Source organism: Callospermophilus lateralis, chromosome Y, assembly GCF_048772815.1.
Source record: "Callospermophilus lateralis isolate mCalLat2 chromosome Y, mCalLat2.hap1, whole genome shotgun sequence".
Taxonomy (NCBI): domain Eukaryota; kingdom Metazoa; phylum Chordata; class Mammalia; order Rodentia; family Sciuridae; genus Callospermophilus; species Callospermophilus lateralis.
In genome coordinates this window covers 6293018-6305397 of record NC_135326.1, presented here as the reverse complement: position 1 = coordinate 6305397, position 12380 = coordinate 6293018, and the positions used below count along the sequence as shown (strand labels likewise).

General features: G+C 32.0%; 1 protein-coding gene across 4 annotated transcripts in view; it reads right to left on the bottom strand.

The window, feature by feature from the left end:
• LOC143639756 (ubiquitin carboxyl-terminal hydrolase 9X-like) overlaps positions 1-12380 on the bottom strand; it is a 111506-nt gene that overhangs the window by 38887 nt on the left and 60239 nt on the right. For all 4 annotated transcript variants that reach the window (XM_077107808.1, XM_077107809.1, XM_077107811.1 and 1 more), the window contains exons 22-27: positions 11792-12070; positions 9712-9837; positions 8684-8809; positions 7405-7574; positions 620-728; positions 76-222 (exon numbers count right to left, since the gene is read on the bottom strand). In XM_077107808.1, the coding sequence (XP_076963923.1) occupies positions 76-222; positions 620-728; positions 7405-7574; positions 8684-8809; positions 9712-9837; positions 11792-12070 (957 nt within the window). The remainder of the gene's footprint in view (positions 1-75; positions 223-619; positions 729-7404; positions 7575-8683; positions 8810-9711; positions 9838-11791; positions 12071-12380) is intronic.

Genomic DNA, 12380 nt, shown 5'->3' with positions numbered 1-12380 from the left:
CAGAAACTATAAGCCTTCTTTAAAAAGACAGATGATTTACCAGTCATAAAATAATCTAAATATTATATAACTTACTCTAATCCTTTTGAGCCAATCAATTTCATTGTTGAGAAGAACTTCAGCATTGGGCACATTAATATTGCTGTTATAAGCATAATTGAGAAGATGCCGTAGAAGTGTGAAATAATCACTTGAGTATTTACCTCTCTCTCTTGCTGTACTCTGAAACATTAAATTGAAACAGCATGAGCCTATGCTCATAATCCACATAATTTTTTTAGAACTAAAGAAAACTAAAAATTAAGTGACAATATGTAAACTACTCTATAAATATTACCAAAAAAAAAAAAAAAAGACTTCATTAATCTTGGGCTGGGGTTGTGGTTTAGTGGAATGACTTGCCTAGCATGCGTGAGGCAAAAGGTTTGATCCTAAGCACTACACTTAACAAAAAAAAAAAAAAAAAAGAATAATAATTAAAAACATTAATTCCCTATTTTAAAAGGAAGATTTTTAATCTTGATTTTTCTAAATCTAATAAATACCACGTTTATAATTTTGAGTATTTCTTAAGTTTACAAATGAATCATATTGAAAGGTTCACTTAAAAACATCTCACCCCCAAAATGGTAAAGAGTAAGGTAATGAAGAAAAGTAGAGGTCTGTGTCCCATGCAACATCTGGTACACATTAAAAAGAACTGCTCCTGTGCCAACTGACGGACAGTTCTGAAATAAAAAGAATTAAAAACTATTTTTGTATTTAAACATATTACTTCAGGAATAATGACAAAATAATTCCCATATGTTATATCTTCACAGTGAAAGCAAAATTAAGTAAAACCCAATGCAGCTAAAGTTATCTATGATACTGTCTCTACTGCCAACCAAATTAGTTCTTAGCAACAGAAGATGAACTTAAGGTTTTTGTCAGGGAGTTAAATCTCAAATTATTATCCAAAAGATTGGGAACATAACTACTTAGAGTATGATCTTCACGTGTGATTTCTCAGCTTTTAATACTCACTGTTAATCAGTGGTAAAAGTGGAACATGTCAAGAACAAGCTGGATGAAAAATACAAGCATCTTGTCTTGTGGGATCCATCTTAACAATTCTCTTGGAACAATGTGGAAATGCCTCTTTAGCTACTACACAAAACACATGCAATAAGTGCTGTACATCTTTGGTCTCTGCAGAATTTCCTACTTATTTATTTATTTGTATTAGGGGATTGAACTCAGGATTACTTAACCACTGAGTCACACCCCCAGCTCTGTTTTATATTTTATTTTGAGACTAAGTCTTGTTAACTTCTTAGGGCCTTGCTAAGTTGCTGAGGTTAGTTCTGAACTTGCAATCCTCCTACCTCTGCATCCTGAGTCACTGGGATTTCAGGTGTATAGTAAGTACCACATTTGATCAGATATGCTCTGCTGCAAATGACCGAGGGAAAGTCAATGTAGCTAAAGTTATCTATCAGTGTTTCTCAAAACACGGTGTCAGACCAGTGATCTGTGATTACATCACCTGAGAATATGTAAGATACACAAATTCCCAGGTCTCCTTCCAATCTTCTTGAATCATGAATGATGGGTGAGAAGCCTAGGAATCTGAACTTTAATGAGACAAATGCAATGATTCTGTACACCAAGTTTAAAAACCAAACATTACATTGCAGAATTTTTGAGAAGCACTGAATCAACACCACATGAATACTACTTTAAAATATTTAAAAATGTTACATATTAATCTTAGTTGACAGCTTAAGACTTTAGTATCTGTCAGAGGGGACACTCAGTCATCACCAAGTTAGTAAGTATTATTTATTTTGTTTATAAACAAGGACAATTATTGGTCATAAAGATGAACATTTAAAGTTCACAAAAATTTTGGAAATGACTTATTGTTCTGCAATTATAATAAAATGTAAATTAATATCAGTTTTAAACATAATTAATAAAGCAGAACTGCTGCTATGTATAAACCAAACCATTCCAATGAAAATCAGCTAATAAAGACTAGACTCCAACAAACAAACTCTTTAGCAGCAATTCTTTTGCCTGAATATCCTGGTTTCCACAAATAATGTCAGATAATTATAATATGTTAAGTCTGCCAATACTTTAACTACATGCTGTGTTCAGAAATCCTCTTGGATTTCACCTCATAAGCAGGTTAACTACAGATATGTACCTTTCTGTGACATTTTTGACTTAGGTAATGTAAGAATGGTATCATTATTCTAGCAAAAGCCTATGGTTCCAATGTGAGAACTGATCCCTGGTTTTAGGAAGAGCAAAGCAGACTGTATTTGCAAATTTTGTGTTTGTATTCTAACTTTTTTTTTTTTTTTTGGTAGGGCGGGGGATGTGAAGGTTCATGAAGAAATGATGAAACATCTATCTTTTCTTGTCTAACTAAGAACCTGCTAATAGTTAAAAATATTGGAAACTGGTCAAAAAGAATTTAGCAAAAGTGAGGATTACAACCAAAAAGAACCTGGAGATACTAGGGAATCAGGGCATTCAAAAGCAGTCAAATACATAGTTATGGTGGTAAAAACCTGTAATCTCATTCTATTTGGGATGCTTAAAGCAAGAGGGTTTCAAATTTTAGGCTAGCCTTGGCAAATTAAAATGAAATATGAAAATGTCTGGGCAATACAGCTCAATGGTAAGGTACCACTGGGTTCAACTACAAGTACCAAGGTGGGTAAAATTCAGCAAAATATACTAAGAATTTAGGAAAATCCATAAGCACAGCTTAAAAAAAGTTGTACAAGAAAACCTTAGTCTTTCACAGCAAACTTATAAAAAGCCTCAGTGTGAACAGAGGTGAAGGCTATCATAAAAGGGGAAAATGATACTATTTTACTTCAGTAAGTGGTGATTAGCAAAATAAATATTCATATAGAAGGATGAAATTAGCTATTTTTCTCTCATATAAAAATCAACTCACAGGGGTTGGGGTGTGGCTCAATGGTAGAATACTTGCCTAGCATGTGTGAGGCACTGGGTTTGATTCCCAGCACCACATATAAGTAAATAAAAAGGTCAATCAGCAACTAAGAAAAAAAAATAAATCAGCTCACAATTGATTAATATAGCTTTATAATAGTGGTCTAAGTGATGATTTTTTTGTGATGGTCCCCTGTCCTGTGAACAGTTTCTCAAAAGTAAAGGCAACAAAAATAAAAGTAGACAAATGAAATTGCAGCAAATAAAAAGGTTCTATATAATGCAAAGGAAATAAGAAAAAACATGCAGAAAGAACAGGAAAAAAAAACTGCACATAATATAATATAAAGGGTTAATATCTCTACTATATAAAAGAATCCAAAACAACTTAGTAGAAACAAAACTAATAAACCTATTGAAAAATGGTGCAAAGTCAACATACAAATTGCTGACAGATACATGAGAAAATGCTTGATTTCACTATTTATCAGGGAAATACATATCAAAACCACAGTCAGGTATTATCTTATACCTTTAAAACTAAAGTCTTGGAAAGGATTTGGAGTAGGGGAATTTTTAACACAGTGTTGGTAGAAATGTAAATTAGTAGGGCCATTACAAAAAACTTGAAGATTTAAAAAAAAATTAAAAATAGAACTGCTACATCATTCAGTGTGCTTATTGTGGTTATATATCAAAACAAAATAAAATCAACTTGCCAAAGAGTTACCTGTACTCTTTCATTAACTGTAGTATTATTCACAATAAGTCAAAAAATGTAACCAACCTAAGGGTCCACTGACAGAAAGAAAAAAAAAGGTAAAATAAGGTACATATTTGCAACAGAATACATTAAGACACAAAAGAAGGGCACTTTGTCATTTCTGACAACATGGATGAAAGTGGAGAATATTATGGTAAGTGGAATAAGTCAGAAACACTTTATGGATATCACATAACCTCACTTTTACAAGGAATCTCTTAAAAAGTTGATCTAACAGAAGCAGAGAGAAGAACAATGGCTGCCAAAGGCTTGGTAGTTATTGGAAGTGAGACTGGGGTAATGATGTGGAGTTTCCGTCAGCATGTATAATCATAGTTAGGAGAAACATTTTTAAAAATGTCCTGAATAGGCAAACAGAAACAAAAAGTACATAAATGATTGTCTGGAGCTGGGAGTTATGAGGGAGAGTGAGCAGAATGAGAGTAAAGAGAAGCTGGGAATGACTACTAAAGATTATATTGTTTTTTCTGTGATGAAAATGTGCTAAGAAGTTTACCCACCTCTGTGCATGTTACAAATCATTGGATTATATACCTCGACTATTAAAAAAAATTTTTTTTTCAATAAGAATAAATAAAATTTAGACCCCAAATCACCTCATTGTTACAAGTAAGGACACTGAATCACTAATCAAAATCTGATAAAGGGGGCTGGGGTTGTGGCTCAGTGGCAGAGCACTCACCTAGCATGAGTGAGGCACCCAGTTTGTCCTTAGCACCACATAGATACATAAATAAAAGTATTTGTGTTCACCTAAAAGTAAAATATATTAAAAAAAAAAAGTGACAAGGAAAATCCCAGGGTTTAAAGGTATTGACTGGTGAACTCTACCAAATGTTTAAAGAATTAAAAAAAGAACATGAAAGAGTATTTTACAAGGTATAAGGACCAACATCATTTTGAAAACAAAACCAGGCCAAGAACTATAAGGAAAACCACTACTGCTGGGTGTAGTGATGCACACCTGTAATTCCAGTGGTTTTGGATATTGAGGCATGAGATCACAAGTTCAAAGCTAGCCTCAGCATTTTAGTGAGGCCCTAAGCAACTCAAAATAAAATATTAAAAAAAGGTTGGGAATGTAACTCTGTGGGAAAAGTGGTTAAAGGGTGGTTAAGCATCCTTGGGTTCAATTCCTAGTACCAAAATGAAAACAAAAACAAAAACATCACTTAAGAAAATAAATACAAAAATCCTTAGCAAACTATTAGTAACCAAATTCAACTGCATATCAAAAGTGTAATAGCCCACAAGTGTAATGTATTCCAAAAAATGTCAGAGCAGTTAAACATATAAGTCAATTTTAACATGTAAATACAAGGAAGGAAATTAACTATGTGATAATCCAAATTGATTCAAGACACTATAAAGACCTAATAAAGACAATTAGACCTAATAAAGACAATTAGACCTAATAAAGACAATTAATAAAGAAGAATAAAAGGAAACTTTCTCAATATGATAAATATCATATATGAGAAACCTACAGTTAATATAACTCAATGATAAAAACGTATCGTAAATCAGGAACATAATCATGCATGCACTTATCACTTCTATTCAACCTAGCAAAGCAATTAGAAAAAAAAAAAAGGGCGGGGGGGGGGGGGAGGAGTGGGGAGGTGACGTAAAACTGTTCCAAAAAAGAGTAAGCAAGAAAATATTTCAGTTGTAAGTAACAGACAATTGAATCAAGAAAACTTTAATAATTCACAATTCAATACAATTGTAGGGTATAAAATCAATATGCACATAAACAGTTCTATTTCTATACATATATACTGGCAATGAATATATCACAAAAGAAAATTAAGACAATAATTCTATCTACAGTAGCAACCAAAAGAATGCAAATTTAGAAATAATTCAATAATGGAGGCAAAAATATTAAAGGAAGTAAGACCACAGTTAATGAGAAGCTATTCCATGTTCATGTATTGACACTCTTTTAAAATAATACTGTGGGAAAACTCACTATTTACTGGAATTGGAGTTGAATCCTTACTCACACCATTCAAAAAAACCCCCAAAACTCCAGATAAAATGCAAAAGTATAGTATTAAATACTTAGAAAATAAACTACAAATAAATAATTTTTACTCTGGACTTGGCAATGATTTCTAATCATAAGACAACAAAAGCACAGGCAAACAAGGAGAGAAAATCAGATTTCACCAAAATTCAAAACTTTACCACATGAAGACACTATTAAGAAAGCACAAAGACAACTGGCAGGATGGAATAAAGTATTTGTAAATTATATATCCAAGAAGAGATTAATATACAGAATAGAGAACTGCTAAAACTCAAGGACAGAAAAATGTGCAAAGGTCTTAAAGAATGTATAAATGAACTGAGAAGATGCTTATTACCACTAACCATTAAGGAAATGCAAATAAAAACTACAATTAGATACCATCATTATCAGAAGTAAAGAGAATGCAGAGAAACTGGAGACAAAGTAGAGAAAAAAACCTTAGGAATTTGACGGTGGGCATATAAATGGAGAAGACACAAAATTAGAATTCAGTAGAGCCTCAAAAAAGTTAAACAATAAGATCATATTACCCAATTAATTGACTTTTAGGCATAAACTCAAAAGACCTAAGAATAGGACTAAGTCAGAGACCTGTATTCACAGCAATTTTCATAGCAACATTATTTATAGTAGTTCAAATGTAGAAATCATTCAAAATTCCACCAACAAGTCAACACAGATCTAGTATGCACATGCAATGAATTATTCAGCCTTAAGTATGAATTAAATTCTGACACACTCTGCAACATGAATGAAATAAATTTATTTTTGTACTGAAATGAACACAGGGGCATTTTACCACTAAGTGACATCCCAGCCTTTTAAATTTATTTTTATTTTGAAGTAGGGTGTTGCTAAGTTGCCCTGGCTGGCCTCAAACCTGTGAGCCTAAGGAGTCACCCTCCTGAGTTGCAGAGATTGTAGGCATGTGCCAGTATGTCTAGCATAAATAAACTTTGAAAATACTATAACATAAACTAATTCATAGAAAAATAATGGGGTAGTAGAGAAAAATGACAGTAATTGCTTCAAAGAATTATTCTGTTGTGGTGAAAAATTTCAGATATATATATAACACTAATGATGGCCTAACAATGTGAATGTATTTAAAGTCACCCCACTGTTCATTTAAATGAAATGAAAATGAGCCAAGTTTGGTGGCAACCTGCCTGTAAATCCCAACAACTTGGAGGTTGAGGCAGACGGATTGAGGACAACCTTAATTAAGCTAGTCTTTAGACAATTTAGTGAGACCCTGATTCAAAATTTAAAAATAAAAAGGGTTATGGATGTGGGTTTGAGTTCAACTCCCTGGTACTCCTCCATCTTCCCTATACAAAAAAGTGACAGTGCAAATTTTTTGTTACAGATAATTATATATCCTACTACATTAAAACAAACAGTAAAAAACAAAGTAAAAGAAAAAAAAAAACACAAAAAACAAACCCAATACTGCTTGACCTAAAACTAGTTTAGGTAAAAAGAACATGTTAGATAAAAATTCTCCTACATAGAAAAAAATGATGTTTAAATAAAAAAGAATTGCTCATTTTCTTCAAAATATTAATCTACTTAAAGTCAGCCTTTCTCTAAATTAAAACAAAACAAAACAAAGGACACTTACTTGCTAGGACAGTGTAATAATAAGTCAATGATGAAGGTCTGCCAGGCCTTTTCTTTACTAAGTGCATCCAAGGCTGTTGGAATTAAAGCAAAACATAATGTCATCACTTCCAATGCTTCACAGCAAACCTGTTCATCTTCCAAGACTGGCTCACTGCTTGTACCGGTCGTCTGTAAAATTATAATGAGGAATAAGTTACTTATTAGATATGTTTAATAAAAAAATTCTCAAAACTAGTTAGCATTTAAAATTACCTACTCCATAATGAACATCTGGTCTCAGACCAATTATGTACTTGTTCTTTTGCATGATTGGTATACTTCTGTTTTAGTCATAATTCCTCCTAAAGAATCACTTTTCACTCCACTTTCTTTTTACCAATTCTATTGTCTACCCTAACTAGAATATAATTTTATTAAAAAAGCAATCAATATTCTCAAAGTCAACAGAAGACATGTGTAACATAAGATACACTCCTATAGATAGGTAGCAGTTTTTAGTTTACCTCTGTTAATCAAAATGTAATCAATACACAAAGAGGAAGCCACACAATAAGGTCATTTTAAAGGAATGTATCTCAATGGTAAAGAGCTTGCCTAGCATGCTGAAGAATCCGAAGCACCACAAAATGAAAAACAAAACAGCTATCAGAAGCTGCTAAAAGTGTAAAGTATCAGTATCAAAGAGCTCAATAGTCTTATTTTTGAAGTAATTTGTTTAGTAAAAAAGTAATTTGCAGGGATTGCGGATGTGGTTATAAAGGTGGAATTCTTGAGTTTGGGTTTGTACCAACACACACTTGTGCACAAAAACACACACTGAGAAAATTCAATCAACTGGTGAAAAATTAGGATAATATTTAAATGATGAACTCCTTCCTAAGTTTGAGTCATCTAAATGAAGCAACAGGAACAACAAAATATTTGTGTGTGTGTATACGCGTGTGTGTGTGTGTATTTAAATGTCATGATCCCAAATCCACTATTATAAAAATATTAGTAAAAAATGACCAAGAATAAAGCGACTAACAAAAAGTTAATAAATTCACTGCAGTACAGATACACCTGTTTTTAGAGTAAGATGCCTTTTGGCAGGATCCTGAATATTTTATTTTCAAAATAAATGATTCCTCATTTTATCTACAGACAGTAGTTAATCTGAAATAATTAGATATATGTTACTTGGTCTTTGAATATGACAGACTGGACGAAAATTTAATTCCAGGCACAATTAAGTAATATTTACTCAAAAGGAAAGTATTTTTTATTATAATTCTTACCATCTCATAAATTTTAGTTATTTCTTCATTTGGGCTAAATACTAGCTCTAATGCTCCACATCCTGATGCCCAGATAATTTTTTGTATACCTCTAATTACACAAGTATCAGGCATATATCTTGAGGCCTATAAGAAAATTAATATTACTGACAGAATAGCAGAGTATAATAAAAAAAAAAAAAAAACAAAAAAGCAAAGCCAGTAGGAATGGTTGTAAAAGAAGTAAATGTTAGACTGCCTTTCTGGTCCAATGTTGCCTTGATCCCAGTTTTTGGTGTCTTTATATCAAGTTGTATAATATGACTTCTATACAAATAAAAGATATGTTTAACAGCAACACCCAAAAAGAAGACTTCAAGTTAAAATCTGAGATAGTTGTTCTGTATTTTACATAAGACTTTAAAATATAGAAAATACATATAAAATATATTTTACAGAAAATATAAAAAATATATTTTATATATAGAAAAATAGAAAATATGGAAACATTTTACAATTAGAAAAATGTATAGAAATATAGAAAAAAATATTAGATTACCAACCCATTCTACTTAGGTATCTACCTAAAAGACACAAAAACACATACCTACAGAAGCACTGTCATTTAATTTCATAACAACTTTATTTCCAATAGCGAAGAACAAGACCAATACAAATGTTCATCACAGATGGATTAAAAATGTGAATCATAAAAACTGAATAAATTGTAGCACATAAAACAACTTGGAAATTTTTCAAAATCATGCTGATTTGAGTGAACTAAATAAAAAGGAGAACAGAATATATAATTTGATTTATATACTTATCTATATACTATTATCTCTTAATAGTACTTAAGAGAATAAGTACTATTTTACACTGACAAAAAGGTCAGTAGTTGCAGAAGCCAGGGCCAGATGGATGTAAAATATTTAGGTCACAATAAAACTTTTGGGACAAACAGAAATATTGTCTTCTTTGAATATCAAAAGTTTAGGCATTTATCAAAAGTATTCAGGAACGTAGCTCTTTCAAAGTTTGATACTAACCTCATCTGATATTTGCTGAGCAAGACGTATGGATACATTTCTAAGCATGCACTCAGATGATGGATTGGGAATACTCTGAAGGGCACCTTGTAGTACCACAGCTTGATCATGAGTAACTTGGTTAATCTAAAATAAATCAATTATTTACTTCAAAAAAGAACTTGTTCATAACAAAATCCCATAAACATTCATATACTTTTCAACTATTACCATTTTCTCAGGATATAATTCCTTTACAGATGGTGGGTAAAATTCAGATTGCTAACTTCTTAGATTTCCTTTATACTTTCAGAGTTAACAACAACATCTGAATATTCTAGTTTTAGATGAACACACATACACTTTTTTTTTTTGGCATTGGGGACTGAACAAAGAAGTACATTACCAATAAGATATATCACTAGTCCTTTTCATCTTTTATTTGACACAGGGTCTTGCCAAGTCCCTTAGGTCCTTGATAAGTTGCTGAGCTGGCTTCAAACTTGTAAAACCTCTTTCCTCAGCCTCTGAAGATGCATGTACTACCCAAGATGAACATGAGCTCATCCTACACAGGAGCTCGCTTTCCCTTACATGGTATTAAGAGTTGTTATTTTGAATAAACATTTAAGGTGCTTCTGGGCAGATCTTTCTCCCAGCCTCCTACTTTTAAAGAATGACTATAGCTATTCATGTCATAACGGAGAAAATTAGTTATAAACTTGTATTTTAGTCTTTAAAAGGTTCCTATTTTTGTTCAAAGCTAATTTGTTACCTGCACACTAATGCTTGTTCCATAGACATGACAAAATTGCTCACAGCTTAACGTGCCTGTCTGCTTACGCACCATTTCTTTCACTGTAGAGTTCAAACCCCAACACTCCCCCTAAATAAATTAATAAAAAAATAAAATAAAAAACAAACAAAACCTGAATTTCTTAAAAAATTTGAGTTTGGAAAGGTGTTAAATAAAATTTTATCTGTTATGTAGGTACTGTTTATTTTAATCCAACAACACATATTTGAAGATGTATTTGCCAAATGCTACGACAGAGGAGCTAAAATGGCAGAGGTAAGATATACAGTATGCTTCACTGAGTTAAAATCTCAGCTCACTGTTATTATTTTGGGCCAAGTTATTTAATCATTTTATGTCTTATTTTTCCTTAGAAATGTTAGTGACCCACCAAATATGGCTATATCAGTATTTCAATGAGATAAGCCTGGTACTAATACATAAGAACTCAACATATTTTGACTATTATTTTCCAAATTCTAACTTTCACAAACTTAGGAACAATTTAGGTTCACAATGTATCTCTAACAATACCTGACATATGGTAGATGAATAATATTGAAAAAATAAAATATTACATATGAAATTTAAAGCCAATAACTCAATTTTACTAATATAATTAAGGTTATTATTTGTATTAGCAAAGATTTGTAACACTTGTTCTTTTTTAAAAAAATTTTTTTTAGTTGTACATGGACATGATATCTTTATTTATATTTATGTGGTGCTGAGAATTGAACCCAGTGTCTTACATGTGCGAGGCAGACACTCAACTACTGAGCTAAAGCCCTGTAACATTTGTTCTTACACTGAAATTTATCTTGTGAGGTTACTATTAATGTACTATTATTCTCTAATTCAACTCATTAATCTGAGATGAAGAAATAGAAATGCTCCGAAGGACAAAAATAATGGCTTTTATTTTAGAATTGGTTGAACTGATGTTGTCTATTCAAAAACTGAAAAGGAACTATGCATAAATATGTAAAAAAATTTAAGTCATATTAATAAAATCTTTTACTCATTATCTAGGTTCAATAAGTATAAAATGGCTAAATTTGTCAACTCTCTTTACCACCTCAGAATTACTTAAAAAAAAAAAAAAATCCCTGACATAATATATGAAATGCTGTAACATAAGCCTTTTAAATAAAGCCACATATTACACTCCAGTAAGATTCATGATTACTTCAAAATCCTAAATACCTAGTTACTACTAAAATCTACAGGTTATGCAATTGCTGAGTTTATCTTTAAAAATTAAATACGAAAATAAATTTCAAAAAATTTCTTAAAATTTATTACCGGTGTTATAGGTTCTGCACCATCTACAACTGGCTGACAAGCTTCTGCTACAGCTCGAACATGGCCATAGCCAATGGCAGTTAATAATAGTTTGGCAATTTTAAGGGCATTGAAGTAAGCACCCCTACGAGTTTCTGTATCTGTATTTGGTAAGAAGTTATTTCTTATTAGCATACTCAGTACAAGGGGTAAGCCACCACTTTTCAAGAAGTGAAACTGAAAATCTGAAGACATATCAGTCAGAGGCGCACCAGCAGGCATTAACAAGGCATAAACTACCTGGAGGGGGGAAAAAAAGAAAAAAAAAATCTCAATGTACATTTCTCTTCTCAGCATTGCTAAGAAATTCTTTTTTTTTTTAATTTTAATTTTTTTTTTTTTAGAGAGAGAGAGAGAGAGAGAGAGAGAAAATTTTTTTAATATTCATTTTTTAGTTTTCGGCGGACACAACATCTTTGTTTGTATGTGGTGCTGAGGATTGAACCCGGGCCGCACGCATGCCAGGCGAGCGCGCGACCGCTTGAGCCACTTCCCCAGCCCGCTAAGAAATTCTTAACTAAGTATTTTCCTTATTATCTTTTATATTCTC